The sequence below is a fragment of the Zeugodacus cucurbitae genome, chromosome 3 (assembly GCF_028554725.1).
Source record: "Zeugodacus cucurbitae isolate PBARC_wt_2022May chromosome 3, idZeuCucr1.2, whole genome shotgun sequence".
NCBI lineage: Eukaryota > Metazoa > Arthropoda > Insecta > Diptera > Tephritidae > Zeugodacus > Zeugodacus cucurbitae.
This window is the reverse complement of record NC_071668.1, coordinates 66,829,008-66,845,786: the sequence shown is the minus strand read 5'-3', so window position 1 is coordinate 66,845,786 and position 16,779 is coordinate 66,829,008. Positions and strand designations below refer to the sequence as shown.

The 16,779-nt window shown below is 37.5% G+C and overlaps 1 protein-coding gene across 7 annotated transcripts in view; it reads left to right on the top strand.

Annotated features, from left to right (window-relative positions):
- LOC105208526 (myosin-G heavy chain) overlaps window positions 1-16,779 on the top strand; it is a 71,082-nt gene that overhangs the window by 26,902 nt on the left and 27,401 nt on the right. For 3 of the 7 annotated variants that reach the window (XM_054226873.1, XM_054226872.1, XM_029037928.2), the window contains exons 3-4: window positions 3,644-4,257; window positions 4,320-4,603. In XM_054226873.1, coding sequence (XP_054082848.1) covers window positions 3,689-4,257; window positions 4,320-4,603 — 853 coding nt within the window. In that variant the 5' untranslated portion in view covers window positions 3,644-3,688. The other 4 variants (XM_054226876.1, XM_054226874.1, XM_054226875.1 and 1 more) reach the window with 4 other exon arrangements.

Genomic DNA, 16,779 nt, shown 5'->3' with positions numbered 1-16,779 from the left:
AAAGAGTGGCTGCATTGCTTATTTGTCTGACCATACATATGTACATAACTTTATTTATTTCACGGATTGTATGAGATTTTTTCTTAAATTTAGAATATTGGAAGTCATAGATTCGTATAACTTTACCACAAATAATATAAACTTCAAACAACGCATTTTCATTTAATGTTTTTAGCAAGTGGCAGCTTTTGTTATGACAGCCTAAATCCATGAAAATTTAGAAAGAAATGTAGCGCCATCTACTGTAACATACCGCACTTAGCGCCACCAACTGGTGGATAGCTCTTTGCTAATAATAAACAAATAATTTGCAATAAATAAATAATGCGACTATAAGGAGAGTTATAAACTATCCTATCTTTCAAGTTGGACCAAACTGCACACAGTGTTAAAAATTTCATTAAAATCGGTTCAGTAGTTTAGGAGTCCATTGAAAACTAACAACGTGACATGTGATTTTTATATATTAAGATTATAAAGAGGAAAGATTTGTATGTATGTTTGTAATGAATAAACTCAAAAACTACTGTGCCGATTTCAAAAATTCTTTCACCATTGGTAAGCTACATTCACCCCGAGTAGCATAGGTTATATTTTTTGCAAGAATCTCAACTTTCCGGAAATAGTTCCAGGGTGGGGTATCAAAAAAACTCCGTGATGGAGAATCTTATTCTGAAACTGAAAATCGTCTGGCAATCGCGTGCCAGAGAGTCGAGTAAAGAGCGCTCGTAGCTGCTTGTTGAACAAAATTTCAAAACCTCCCAAGTACACGCTTGAGAGTCGAGTATGGAGCGTGTGCAATGGCTTTTAGAACAAAATATTGCAAATATACAAGCTCGCACTAGGGCGTCGAACTCTGAGCGTTCCCAACGCCTTCATAATCTGAGAGAAAGACATCGGACACCAAAGACTAGAGGTCGTAATCAAGTTTTAGATCATTGCAAATAAATTATAATTTCATGTTCGAATTTTCTTCATTTTACTTTTTTAAAATGAATCCACGTAAGAAACGGGAAAGTACATACATATATAATATATGGGAGAGAGTGTATGTGTGTAAAACTTATAACTTTTGAAATGTAAACCCCTGCGAAGCCGGAGCGATCTGCTAGTAATAAATACAATTCCAGGAATGTCTTCACCAGATTACATAATGTCGTATGATCAATATGAAAGACTTGACCTTTATTCATCGTAAAATGATCTCACGGAATAATTCGTCTCATTATTTTGTCTAACTAATCCCGTCGAAAAAGAGAAAACCATGCCTATATAAGATATTCATAACCAATTTTATTGAATAGTTTCAAACAATAATTAGATCTATGGATTTAGTTTAGATTAGAATATCAATAAAACCTGACAATATTGCGAATTGAATCGGAAGCCGGCAAAACCATATATAGATTGGACTGAAAAGTATACTAACATATCAAGCTAACCCTGTAGACACTAAAAAGTATCATTTAAATGTGGCAATTACAGTTTTATTCGCGCACAAGTTAATAAATTTATGCGCTATTGGAGACCACACCTGCGAGTACGCATTCATTTCACTTCCAATGTGTGCAATATTATTTATTTCTTATGACTTAGAGAAAAGTGGTTGGAACAAGTGTAGATGTTTATAAATTATACAGTTATTTTTCTGTTTTTTTTTTTATATAAGAGTAACTTTTTGCTACCGGCTTATGGTGCGAAAATCAAATCAAAACACGTTGATTGGGAGTGTTAAAGAGTTAAAGCTAACGTTGTTCTTCATCAAATAAAATCACGTCAAGACTGCAAACATTATTTTTGAAAAAAAAAGGTGGGGTTAAACTAAACTAGATTCTAAATACCATAACGAGATATGAAATTGATGCGGAGCCGATATTAAATAAGTGATTTATAGTTTTTTAACTCGGACAGGAAATTTTATACCACTTTGTCCGAGTTCGTAAACTGACATATGCAAATCTCTTGAGAAAATTGTTGTCCCAAATTCAAAGTTGTAGACACTTTCATCTATATTAGAATCAACGACTTCAAAAGTGCTATCAACGTAGCATTATTCCTACTAACTTTTTGAATTTTGAAATAATCAGACAATTAAAGGTAAGCCCAATCGAGGAGTTGTGCGAACTAATTGTCGGAAACATTGTTGTCAACCAATTAAACCCCGTTAAATACATTTGCTAAGGTTGTAGCCCCGTATAGTAAAGGGGTTTTCAAAAGGGACGCTACAAAAGTAGACCGATAGGAACAGCAAACGACCTCATATTTTTTCCCGCTCTTTTGACATATCTCTTCAGTAAGGTTTACCATTTCGTCATGGAAAGATATACGATCCAATATTGAGTCGAAATTATTGAAATTGACTACGGAAATTCGGAGTCAATTTATGATTGTCATAATCATGTAGTGGAAAAATTTTAATACACGTTCTCGTGCCAGCGAGACAAAGAAGTGTCCGTGGTGTCGAGATTGTTGCTGCCGCTATGCATAAATTGAGTAAGATCCTACTGAATTTTGCCAAAATATCTTGTCCTACATCCTTACAAGATCAAATTGACGCAAAAACTGAAGCCGCTTGCCCATCAGAATCGTCGCATGTTCGTAAATTGCGCTCAGCAACAACTTGAGAATGATCCGGATTTTCATCGAAAAATCATCTTCTACGAAGAGGTTCATTTCTGGCTGAATGGCTTCGTCAATAAGCAAAATATGCGTTATTGGTCAGGCAGTAATCCACACGTACTCCATGACCATTGCATTAAGAAAAAATTTCGGTTTGGTGCGGTTTATGTGCCGATGGCGTCATTGGGCTGTACTTTTTCCGTGATGAACAAGACCGGCATATTACTGCTGGGGTCAATCTCTACCGGTCAATGATAACCGAATATTTTTGGCTCGAATTGGATGATATGGACTTGGACAATATGTACGGCGAATATCGAACGTGAAACAGCAGTATCGGCCGATTTATGCTTGTTTGGACTTCTGGAAGCGTGCCCGTGCTGGCCATGCAAAAGAAATCGAGTTCCATTCATAATGGTATCGAATGTACTTTCACAAGAAACTACTTAGCCTCCGCAATTCCTCAGCATGGGTCGCATGACACCTTGATCCAGCTCTTCTTTGTATCTCTTGCCATAGTAAGTCCTCACGTTTGAATGCAATGCTATTAGGGCTCCACCCACCGATAAAGCCCGACCTCAGCTGCAAACCTCTCGACTGCTACAAGTGGACTGCTGTGGTATCTATTACCAGTCGGCACCTTTGTAGAAGATTCAACGGGAGTATTGTGTCGACCACGGTGTTGGTAACTTCAGGGATATCGTCACGGGTCAATACTAGTTAGTAGGTGGATTCGACGAGATGGTTGGGCATATTTTTATAGTGACTAAATGTTTGTTCTAATGGATGTTCTCTGAAATGGTTCATTGGGTCGTAGTGCAATTTAGCTTAATTTCCCAAGGGATTTATGAGCTTTAACTGTTAATGGCAGTCAAGCGTTTCATTTTGTGCCTACGTTCCTTACTCCCTGCTTGCTATGGAATGTGTTTCTTTTATATAACCTATTTTTCTCCAATCAAATTTATAAACTCTCATTTAGCACGCAATTTCCTAACGAATATTAATTACATTTATCTTCAAATAGATTTGTTATAAATAGTGTTACGGTAAATGTCGCACGCAAAATGATATGTTGCTGCCGGATGAGACTTACGACGAACACATAGAGCCTGCAACTGTAGCAGAAGACAGCCAGCAAAAGGCACTGCAGACAACCGCAAATTCAATAAATGATCAGAAAACGAATAAAAGTAAAAGTGTCAAAAGCAAAGTTAAGCAGTCGGCGACTAATCAACGACATCGCAATGACTCACTTGCCGGCAGCGCCGAGACGACCAGTCGCAGTGGCAGCGCTGAATGCAGCGGCGACAGCAGCATTAGCAGTGGCGGTGTTATCTCATTTCCTTATAGCACTTCGGGTTTCTTCAACAATATACTCGACACTTTGGGCGACATTTTGCCGCAAAGTGCAGAATTCTCACCACAAAAACAACCTGCTGTGCGGCAAAGCGAAGCGGCTGAAGCGACTGATGAAAGTCTACGCAACAGTCGCAGCAGCAGCAGCGACAGCCCCATTGGTCCGCAAAGTGTTCCGCGGCTAACGGCAAATGCCGATATGCTGCGTGTCGTTTGCGATAATTTCCTGCGTCGTCATCGTATACGTCCGGACTTTTTCTGTCAATACCAACAGGCATTGAGGTGATCTCGTACAAATAACAATTTTAACCGAAAATAATTTTTAATTTTTTTCCTCGTTGCAGCGCTGCCGCTCTATTGCAACCAACTAAACCAAAGAATGTGACAACAACAACAACAACGATTGCATGTGAACAACCAGCGACTGTGGCTGATGTTAAACCGTCTGTGATTGCAACAAATACAACAACAGCAGAGACCGTTGCGGTGACAATAAAATCCGATGAGGCGACGGTGCAGCGACAAAATGTAGAATTGCGAAATCTTTATACATTGCCGCTGGTAAAACGCAAGAAAGCGCGCAATGTAACTGAAACGCCAACAACAGCAATAACAGCAACAACAACGGGTAAGTGCAATACGATCGCGTGTCGAATATTTAGAACAACAGCAACAATGATATCGTTGAAGTATTTTAATTGCAACAACGTGCTGAAATTCTCACCACGTTTTTGTTGTTCGCGTTAATGTTATTGCCAGTTGGTTAGTTTTTTTTTTCTTTGTCATTAGCTATGCCATGACTGCCAATTAATTTACAGAAAGATGTGTGTAATTCGAATCGAAAGTGTTTGGAAAATGGTTTGGTTGTAAGTAGTTTCTATGCCGAGCTTTAGCTATTTTGTTTTAGCGAATATGTTAAGATTTCTCATTTATTATAATCAACTAATCGCCATAGTAATACTTTTCTCCTGATTTTTGAGTTCGTTCGACTTAGACAAAGTGTTTAGAATAAAGTCCCATCTATATTTTGCAGTTGTAGAATCATATACATATGTACATATATGTATGTATGTGATTACCGTTGAACCGTTTAGCCGGTTATAGCCGGATCTCTTTCCTTCGCAGTTCGGCGCGAATTGGAGATTCCAAGTGTAACTAGGTCGCTCTCCACCTGGTCCCTCCAAAGGAGTGGAGGCCTTCCCCTTCCTCGGCTTACTCCGGCGGGTTCGGCATCGAACAATTTCAGAGCTGGAGCGTTTTCGTCCATTCGGACAACATGACCTAGCCAGCGTAGACGCTGTCATTTTATTCGCTGAACTATGTCAATGTCGTCGTATAACTCGTACAGCTCATCGTTCCATCGTCTGCGGTATTCGCTGTTGCCAATGTTCTTAGGACCATAAATCTTGCGCAAAATTTTCCTCTCGAAAACTCCTAGTGTCGTCTCAACTGATTTTGACATCGTCCAAGCTTTTGCACCATAAAGCAGGACGGGAATGATGAGCGACTTGTAGAGTTTGATTTTGGTTCGCCGAGAGAGGACTTCACTTCTGAAATGCCTACTCAGTCCAACCTGAGCCTACTCAGGTGCTACCTGTTGACAAGAGTGGTTCTGGATTTCGTGGCTGACATTGTTGGTGTTGTTTATACTGGTTCCCAGGTATACGAAATTATCTACGATTTCGAAGTTATGACTGCCAACAGTGACATATATTCAACCCTCGGCATTGAAAGTTGGATAAGCCCTCGGCACTTCGTTGTCTTTTATCGAAGAAGACGAAACGTTCGTCGAGAACTATGTTGTTGAGCCTATTGTTAAGAGGCGGAATTAACTGTGATACCTCTATAAACTACGGTAGGGAAAGGATTATCCATAGTACATTAGCACTGCCTGAGTGCGTTTCTTAGGGTCAACCTACATTGGATTAATTAATACGTATTTTCTTGTCTGATACGACAACATCTCATAACTTCATATGTGATGAGACAAAAACGTATGTTCGCTATGTTTGGGCTAGAGCAAAATACGTTTTTGTGTCTTATTAGTCAAAGACGATTTCACAAAACCGGTGTGGGTTGAGCCGTAGTGATGAGCATTGAACTGTACTATTGTAGAAGCCTGGTGGTTTGTCAAGGATGGAAGTCAAGCATACTACAGTGCGACCGTTGTTTTTATAGATGACAAGTAGGCAAGTAACAGGCGTTATTGTTTTAGTTTAGCATTTAAGCTGTTTACTCAACGGCGTGGATTATGAAATATAATTAGTCTCATTTTCTTTGTCGTAATTTGAACTGTGTCTGTATGTAAGTAAGCTGTAATACGTTCATCCAAACTATTATGTTCGATGCTTATATAATTGGATGGATAGATTAAGACGTAAGTTCACGTGATACTTGATTTTGATGGCAGTGCCTCATAGTAGAATTACACAGCCACACAAAAAAAATTTTTGTCATGACCTGGACGTCTTAGATTAGGTTAGGTAAGGTTTGTAGGGAGATCTCTGCAAAATCTGTCCATTGTGGTACCAATAAAACTTCCTGTGGACCAAAGACCTTTAAGATTCAGCAAAACACTTGGAATCCGGTACAAATTTCTTAAGACGCCTAATATCGATTCTAGCCAATTCGCTAGGATCGCCGAAAAAGAGCGTTCCGAGGTGTTTCAACCTCAGTCTGGCAAAAGCTGGACAATGTAGAAGGAAATGCTTAGATGATTCCATCTCGCCTTCCTCCATACAGCTTTGCCACGATCCCAAGTCTCACCGCATGGGTACGCATTGGACAATGTCCAGTAAGTACACCAATGATCGCGCTGAGATGGAGTTACCAACGATCCCGCGGTGACCTGGTACCCACACTAGTCGGATCGCAAAATAGCTGGAAGCTATTGATAAGGATCTAAGACACACCTTTACTAGCCCAGAGCGTACTGTCATCGATTCCAATGCCAGTGTTGCCGCTCTGCTGTCGGAGTGAATACATACCTCTCTAAAAGAGGTCACCATACGGTGCGTCCACTGTTACTTTGATCGCAGTGACCTCTGCTTGGAAGACAGTACAGTGGTCCCTGGACGTCTTACTATGTGTGTCTTATGTTCTTAGGGTCCGATTCTGAGGTCCATTCAACCTCATCAGTTCAGGGTCACCATACGGTGCGTCCACTGTTACTTTGATCGCAGTGACCTCTGCTTGGAAGACAGTACAGTGGTCCCTGGACGTCTTACTATGTGTGTCTTATGTTCTTAGGGTCCGATTCTGAGGTCCATTCAACCTCATCAGTTCAGGGTTTTGACATAACCAATATGACGGACAGAGTTTTTAAAACTCATCGGATTCGCTTGAAACTCGCTATTCGGTGGTTTCCGGGACGCTGATGACGAATGAGGTGTCGATTTTTTCAAAATTCCAAATGTAGATACGCCATATGCCCGACGCTATTTTTAAAACTTCAACGGATTCGCTCGAAACTCATTATTCGGGGGTTTTCGGGCGATTGCAATATTACAAATTTTTAAAATGTGTCCACCATATTGGTTCGCAATTTAGTGAATTTTTGAAAAGTAACATCAAATACCCATAGGGCTAATTCTATTGGCTAGGTGTCGGCCTGGATAATCCCTTTCAGCTCCAGCGTCAGGATCAAATGGGAAAAAAGCGTCATAATTGTCAGTTTTTTTTCAAGGCCTTCGACATGGTGCCCTCATAATCTGTGCCCTTAAATTATATTCGATCTTTAGTGAGGAAGCCACATCTCGAAATGTGTATATGTTTAAATTGATATTTCCATGTGACTAGAACTAGAAACGTTGAAATTCCCGACGTTACGCAACGCTACGTTACTACTAATCAAGACATTAGCAACACTGTAAGCAGTTAACCAAATATAGTTGCATATTTATAGGCGCTTGCCATGAAGCTCCAATCCCAGCTTAGTAAGAATTTCATAATAACATAATAATTACAGCTGATTCAATAGCACAACACGTGCAACAAACAAACAATTTTGAGAGCGGCAATGACTATTGGAGACTAGCTGTAGCAATAGAGAGCGGCTCTCTGAGCACTTTAACACAAATTGGCTTGTATTGTTTGCGACTGTTGATATGCTATGTTTGTGTGTATGTTTAGTTGTGTGTATGTGTCTGTGTGCTTGCTCAGGTGTTGCTGTGAGCGCACAATGCGCATGCGCGACCTGTTTGCTACTACTATGGCCACAACAACAACGCATATTGACTGTTTCGCGCAGGTAAACGTTTTTGCCACAAGAGCACTTGCGCCAATCGGACGCGACATTTAGTCGACCGAGAGCAGCGAGAGTGTTAAGTTATAAAAGATTTTGCGGACGTGAAGACTAAATGTTGTGAAACAACAACAACAACCAAAAAAAAGAATTCTATATGTATATAAATATATGTAAAGTGACAAAAATAGCTGCTTGCAAGCAAAAAATAGTGCGCTAGAAGTATACGAAAAGCTAATTGTAGGTGTGAATTTGTGAAATAAAAAAAACTTTAATAATAAAATTTTGAAAAAATATAAAATCTAAAAGTATATATATGTATATAGCACTTTGCATATAGCCACAATGCCATTAGCTGGCCACGAAAAAAAAGTGTTTGTATGTATGTAGTATGTAAAGTGCTTGTGTATACCCATTTCGTTGAACGCTGTGTGGCGGTGAGGCCAACACGCCAGCTAAGAAGTGTTCATAATGGCTATGCGCCTGTGCAACTGGCTGTCTTTATGTGTATAAGTGTGTGTGTGTGTAGTGTGTATCCGTTGATTGGGCTGACTTGCTGATCAGCGGCAGCAGCAACAACAGCAGTGACGGTGGCAGCGCATTTGAGCCGTCGAGCAAGTTACCAGTTCTGAAAAAGTGTTGTACAAAAATATGTATATTTGTATGAAAATACAACAATAACAACAAACGACTAATGCAACAGCGGAGACAAAGCAACGTGTTAAAGAAAAAATATAAAAACAATAAAAAAATTATAAAAAAAAAATAAAAAAAATCTCAAAATAATACAAAAATAAGAAAGCATGTTGAAAGTAAAGTAAAAGAAAAACAACAACAACAATAAAAAACGCAACGAAAAATCATCAGAATTAAAGCAATCAAATGAAATATTCGTGGAAGACCACAAACAGCCAGACGCTGCGATATGCCATATAATATATGTATATGCCATATATACATATATATGTATCTATATATAATATATATGTGTGCTTCTCGCTGCCTAAATCTGCGTCTGCCACTAGGCTTATTTGTTTTGTTTTGTTGTTTTTTTTCACTCAAATTTTTACTGCGCCGCTTCTATTTTGGTTGTTGACGTGCATTTCGTTGTGTTGTGTTTCGCACGCCAGGTTGCAAGTTGGTGTTGGTGTTGGTGTTGGTGTTTGTATAGGTGTGTTTGTGTTGTTGTTCTTGTTGGTGTATCAGTATCACTTGTTGTGCGGCAACACTTTATGGCCATAAATGCATAAATTCTTGCGTCGCGTAAAGAAGTTGGAGCAGCGAAGCAACAAAAACAATAAAGAAAGAAAAGCAAAAATAACAACAACAACACAAGAACTGTATAATAACAACACGGAAAATATATATTTACAACAACAAAGGTAACATAAAACAATAAGAAATGCAAATAACAAACCACAAAAAAAATTAAAAACAACAACAACACCAAAGATATATAATTACAACAACAAGAATAATAAAAAAATCAACAACAAAAATATAAAACATAAAAACACAAAAAAAAATAAAAAAAAACAACAACAAATATATAAAAAATAAAAAAATAAATAAAAACAACAACAACAACAACAAAACATAAAACAAAAAGAATAAAAACAACAATTTAAACATAAAACAAAAGAATAAAAACAACAATTTAAACATAAAACAATAAAAATAAAAACAACAACAAATAATATAAAATACTGAAAAATGAAAACAACAACAACAACTAAACATAAAACAAAAAGAATAAAAACAACAACTTAAACATAAAACAATAAAAATAAAAACAACAACAAATAATATAAAATGATAAAAAATAAAAACAACAACAAATGATATAAAATACGGAAAAATAAAAACAACAACAACAACAACAAAACATAAAACAAAAAGAATAAAAACAACAACTTAAACATAAAACAATAAAAAAAAACAACAACAAATAATATGAAATGCTAAAAAATAAAAACAACAACAAAAAATATAAATTCAACAACCATACATTGATGCTGCAACATTGCTGGCATTTCAGGCGCATTGCAAGTAATAGATACAGTTTTGGGCAACTACCGCGCCGCCACCCGCGCGCCATCGTAAAAACCCGTTGACTAGCTGCTTCGCCGCCAATTTTCAACCATATACAACAACATATAAATATATACAAACCCAACTTACACTGCCTAAACCTGTTCTGTGCAACGTCAATGTGCCACATTTCGGTGTTATCCGCAACATTTGAATTCGCTGCCGCGTCGCATCGCGTCTCGCGTAAAGTTAGCTAAGCACAGGCGCGCGCGTTCTTCCAGCTCGCGTACATATTTACTTTTTCGCTTATTCCCGTTTGCACACTTGCAACAACATGGTGCTGTGTGCCATCCATCCATTGTAGTTGCCCTTTGCTTTGCTTTGTGGTGAATATTTTCGAATTCCATTGCGATTCCTTCATTCCATACGTTTCCGTTTGAGTACTGCCCAATTTGAAGGCGCCAGCATGACGTTGCCACATAACTACACACACACACACACACATATACAACAAAATCAGTGAACCAACTTCTCAGCCTTTGAATTGCAACTGCGCAGTAATTCGAAAAGCAAAAAACAAAAAAATAAAATAAAATAAAGAAATAAAAATAGTTAACAACCTGATTCCTGCTTTCCAGTTTATTTTAGCCGCATTTCGCGAGTGTTGCACTCCAAATTATACTTATGTGCGTGCGTGTGTTTGTGCCTTTTGTATTTCTATACACTCACAACGTTCATAACAGATTTTGCTGCATCGAAGACAAATGTTAATCAACGATGGCCACATTAGGCCTGTCAAAAGTTTTCATTCTGGATAAATATTTCACCGAATTGCAGAAGTTTTGGGAGACTGAGAAAAAGTTGCAAGGTGAGTGCATGATTAATACGATGCTTTGAATATTTTGGTGTTGTTTTCTTTGGTTGTAAAGAATACACCATATGAAACTACTCAGTATCCAGTATCCAATAACGATTTGGTGCTATGGACCATACGTTCACCAACGACTAATGGTAGTCTGTGCACTCGTCATCCAGTTTAACCGAGGGCTTACCAATATGATTGTTTTACAAACAATAGAAACCAATGTAGGATGAATCGCTTCTATGAATTGACTCGGTTTCGCGAGATTGATGTCAAACTTTACTCGATACGTTAAACAAAATCGAATCAAATTGAATTATCCCCGAATAAGTTCCCCAGATTAACAACGAATAGAACTTTTTTTTGGATGTAAGGCTCAACCGTCACCGGATTAGTCAAACACGTCTTTGACTAATAAGACACAAAAACGTATTTTGCTCTAACCCACATCAAACGAACATGCGTTTTTGTCTCATTTTGTTCGGCGTGGGTTGTCACATATGATGCTACGGGATGTTGTCGTATCAGACGTATTGACTCATCCAGTGTGGGTTGAGCCTAGGTTCACACTATTTTGTAGAACTTCGGCTCTAGCTATTAGGTTACATCCAACAAATATAAGGTTGTCAAATATCTCCCTTCCGCTTTTTTGCTCTTTATTCAATTCAAAGTGTTACAGTGATCGGATTTACATATTACAAATATGCGCCGTTTCGTTCGATAATCTGTTTCCATTTAGACCCCTCCTTATTTGCGAAGAATTCGGACTGCCACTTTTCACAAGCCTCTTTTGAGTTCTACTTTACACCACCAAGCGTGTTCACCATGGACAGGAACGGGTGGTAATCACTTGGCGCTATGTCCGGGCTATATGGTGGATGCGATAAAACCTCGGAGCCTCCATGCGAGCTTCCGTAGCTTCTCACCACTCATCAACGAAGTGTTTGGTCTGGCATTGTCCTGGTGGAATACTAAAACATTCCTGTTGGCCAGTTCTAGACGCTTCTGGCAAGCGGTCCAGATGTTTACAGTAGATGGTAGAAATAAGCGCTTGATCATATGGGAGCAGCTCTTAGTGGATGATTCCCTTCGAATCCCACCAAACACACAGCAAAACCTTCCTGGCAATCTCGGTTTGGCCATTGTTTGGGACGATTCACCAGCCTTCGACCCCTACCGTTTTCGCTTGATATTGTCGTATGTGATCCATTTTTCAACGCCAGTCACTATCCGCTTCAAAAATGGAGTTCGTTCCGTTTCAGTAGCATATCGCAGGTTGATTCGGTCCAGAAGGTTTTTTTGAGTCAAATCTTATGGCACCCAAACCTCAAGATTTTTTGTGTATCCAGCCTTCTGCAGATGGTTTAAAATGGTTTGGTGACTAACTCGATGCTTTCCATGATTTCATCGGTATTCGTCGTCACAGGTCTTCCGCCGGTTGTCGTTTTCACCCTTCTGAATCGTTGAAACCATTACACCGCAGTTCAAAATGATAGAGTACCATCCCCCCAAACAGCTTTAATTTCAAGGAACGTTTCTCTAGCGGATTTGCCTTTAACGAACGAAAGTTTTAAAATAGCGCGAATTTCGGCGTACTGTTGAACGCAATATCCAAACTAATCATGCTTAGCGTCGTTTTGTAGGTTATGTCAAGACCTATCAAGGATGGTATTGCCATATACCAGCTTTGTAGCGCTTTATGCCTAGCCGCGAAATTCAAAAGGCTAAACGTTTTGACAACCTAATATCTGTTACTAACTTGTAATAAACTTAAGTATCTATCTATTTACTGGTCGTAGAAAAAATTGTAAAAACAATGACTACAATTCTAGTTAATTATCTTTTTATCCTCTATAAAATTTGGCCAATTCGTTATTCCAAACCCACTCTCTGAGCTACTTCCATCTCTCAACAGAGTTTAGGTCACAGTTCCATTACTTGACGACTTCTTCAGGGATCTTATATAATTGATTTTGATAGAATTGACAGAGAAATATGTGACAATATGTGTGATACAAAGTATGAATGGAAAACTTTTCAAAATTTAAACCATTCACTCCATAAAAGCTATTACTGAAACGAAAACTAACTAAAGATGTATTAATTCAATTCAAAAAGTCAGCAATACATACTGGAACTATCCCGTATATAATGTTTTCAACGTTTGGCTTAGTTATCAAACATCAATGGTATTGAACATTGTGTAATCTTTTTTCTTGGTTAATATTAATTACTTCTTCTGCTAAAAGAGACCTCAATTTATTGTTAGGAAATAAAAATTAATCGTTAAATTATAATTATGTTAAACCGTGAAATTTGTGTTGTAGAAACAATTTTAATAAATAGGCCAAACTAATTACTTATTAAGTAAAAATTAAATTTTAGATTTTATAATTGCAAAACTTTTTAATTCGTATTTGGTTTAAATAAGTCTCGAGAGTCGCTATCTCGATAAACTTCATTTTAATGGCATCTAAAATCATACTTTGAATTTATTAATCTATTCAGTTTCCAGTTCACCTGTTAAGAATTTAGCAATGGTCGCTTCGCTTTTATATAAAGGGTTTTTCAATAGGGTAGCTACAAAAGTAGACCGATAGGGACAGCAAACGACGTGTCTTTTGACATTTCTCTTCAGTAAGATTTGCCATTTCATCATGGAAATATATACGATCCAACAAAGAGTTGAAACTATTAAAATTTACTACCGAAATTCGGTGTCAGTGGCCTCAATTTAAAGAGCGCTACGTTCCATTTATGATGTGACTCATTTCTGGCTGAATGGCTTCGTCAATAAACAAAATATGCGTTATTGGTTAGGCAGCAATCCACACGTACTCCATGAGTCAACATTGCATCCCTAAAAAATCACGGTATGGTGCGGTTTATGGGACGACAGCGTCATTGGACCGTACATCTTCCGTGAGGATCAAGACTGGCACGTTACTGTGGATGGCAATCGCTAAGTTTCAATGATAATCGAATATTATTGGCTCGAATTGGATGATATGGACTTGGAAAATAGTGGTTCCAATAGGACGGCGCTACAAGCCAAACAGCGAATGTCACAATCGATTTATTCAAAACCAAGTCTGGTGAACTTGTTATCTCACGAAATGGTTCAGTTAGTTGGATGAAACAACGCTCGGTCGTGTGATTTGACGCCATTAGACTATTTGCTGTGAGGCTACGTCAAGTCTATGGTCTATGCCAACAAGCCAGCAACGATTGATGAACTTACTACGAATATCGAACGTAAAATTGCAGAGGTATAGGCCGATTTATGATTGAAAATCGTTGAAACCGGGTTCAGCGTCTGGACTTATGCAAGCATGCCCGTGGTGGAAATGCAAAAGAAATCAAGTGCCTGTGGCTTCGAATGTACTTCCCCAGCCATAAAGAATTTCGTTGATATCCCAAACCGGTTTGTAAACTTGTGTAGGGCTCTTATTGAATACCCTTTTACATGGGATTCCATCTTAATCATTTTCTCCTTTTCTTCAAAATGTATCTAGATTAATGTCGCTGCTTTCGAAAAGTCTATCATTCTATATGAAATACTTAACAATAATCCAGATCTATATATAATATATAACTTAAATAGCAATTCAATGGTATTATTAAATATGTGGACGGGTCTGAAGTTGAAATGTGATATTGGATTGTTAGAAGCGAAAAAATAATACTCACATCGATCAACAATATATATATTTAATATATTTAACTCAAATATATTGGTCCTTTCTCTACATTGCTTGAAATTACATATTTTTCTTAAAGCTGTAGAGTATGTGTTTAAATGAAAATTATTAGTTTTCCTTTAATTTATGTTGGTCGTGGCTACTTTTACCGTAAAACCACAAGCATTAAGTGCGCTTTTTCACATACATAGCTCTCCGAATTCCTACCAACAACAACTATGACTTTCTCTTGGAAAATTTGCATTGAACTCTGGAGGGTTATAATTAACTGCAAAAATACCGTTAGTAGTTATGAAGTACCTTTGAAATTGCATTACACGACAGGAATAGGAATATGCGATTATGTATTGTTAGTCAAATAGATACGAGTATACAAATATACATACTTACATATACATATATACTACACGTTTAAATATTAAAGCATACATATGTATTTGTACACTGACCCTTTTCAATACAATTAGTATCAATAGCTAAAACGAATTTCAAAATGCTATTATAAAGATTGATATATGTATATTTATATATTATTCACCTATATTTATATATATGTACTATATGTATGTATGTGTGTATATATGTATGTTTTGAATCACGCTTTTATAACTGATTTTTTTCACACTCTTTCGATTTGATTACCTTTGTTTTTAGACACATTTATCAAATCACAACCAAATGGCCACACACACACAAACTCTTTGAAATTTATCTCCGTACCTAAATATCTATCTACACATGCGCAGTAAGCTTGTCGTGGCGAGGCTTAAATACGTTTCGGTTGAGTTTTATGCGGCAGCAAAAGATTTATTACGAGTAACTTCAGCAGCAGTCCCTCACCTCTGATCTGCAGCACAATGAAAGGCATAAATACAGACACACACACATACATATCTACAACCACACAGCATTGTTTTTGTATTTCATCTACAAGCTTTTCTTATTTTCGTTGATTTTTCTATTCCACAAAGTGGCCTCAAGGCTTGTTATTGTTGTTGTGTTATATACATACATACAAATGTATTTCGGTGTATGTAAGTGGTTGTTGCTGCTGTTGCTTAACTACAGCCTTTTGCCGTTCAAATGACTGTTTGTTACGTTGTTAGCTAAATTTTAAATTTTTTTCCTGTGCTTTGTTGTTGTTGTTTTTGATTATTTTGAAGTTATATTCTCTTTTGTGCCAAAAGGCAATTTTCATAGTCGAAGTTGAAGTTTTGTTGACTGGTTACGATGGTGGTGCTGATCTTGCTGGTTTTGAAGTAATACATATACACTCACTCATATTTATATATACAACAATCACTTATACATACAAACAAATTCAGTGATTATACCACAAAAAGTGGCATATCGAAAAAACTGGTTCTCACATGTTTGGAACTTTTCAACTTTTCATTACATTTTCTTGTGCTTTTACTTAAATTGTGCTTAAGTATATGCATACATACTTATATTATTGAAATCTAAAGTAGCCATAGTAGCCATTGTGAAATTACAACATTGGTGTGCTATCGGAACGATTGAGGGTCTTTAGTTTCCGTGACAGAAATAAAACCATTGATGGATTTTCTTTGCTGAGGACAAAAAATGTATTTGAAGAATAATTATTTCTATGATTTTAGTTCCTCTCACAGTCCCAAATTGTGATAAGTTCACAATAGCGCGCTCGTAATTTCCTGATTCCATAACCTTAAAGTAATTTGGGTTTTACAATGCTCGAAAAGATCTCGTTATCCTACCAACCTCAGTAGGTGCTATTCCGAAGAAGCGTGCTACCCTTTTTGTTATATCACAATCAGTTTTTCTATGGGTTTTCTTAATAATATAAACTGTCTTCATATCAAGCATTTTCTGTCAAATATATTTACTTATAAATAGATACGACTAGTACTTCGAGATTATTGATATTGTATGTATGTGATTGGCGTTGCAACCGTTAGCCGGTTATAGCCGAATCGACGATAGTG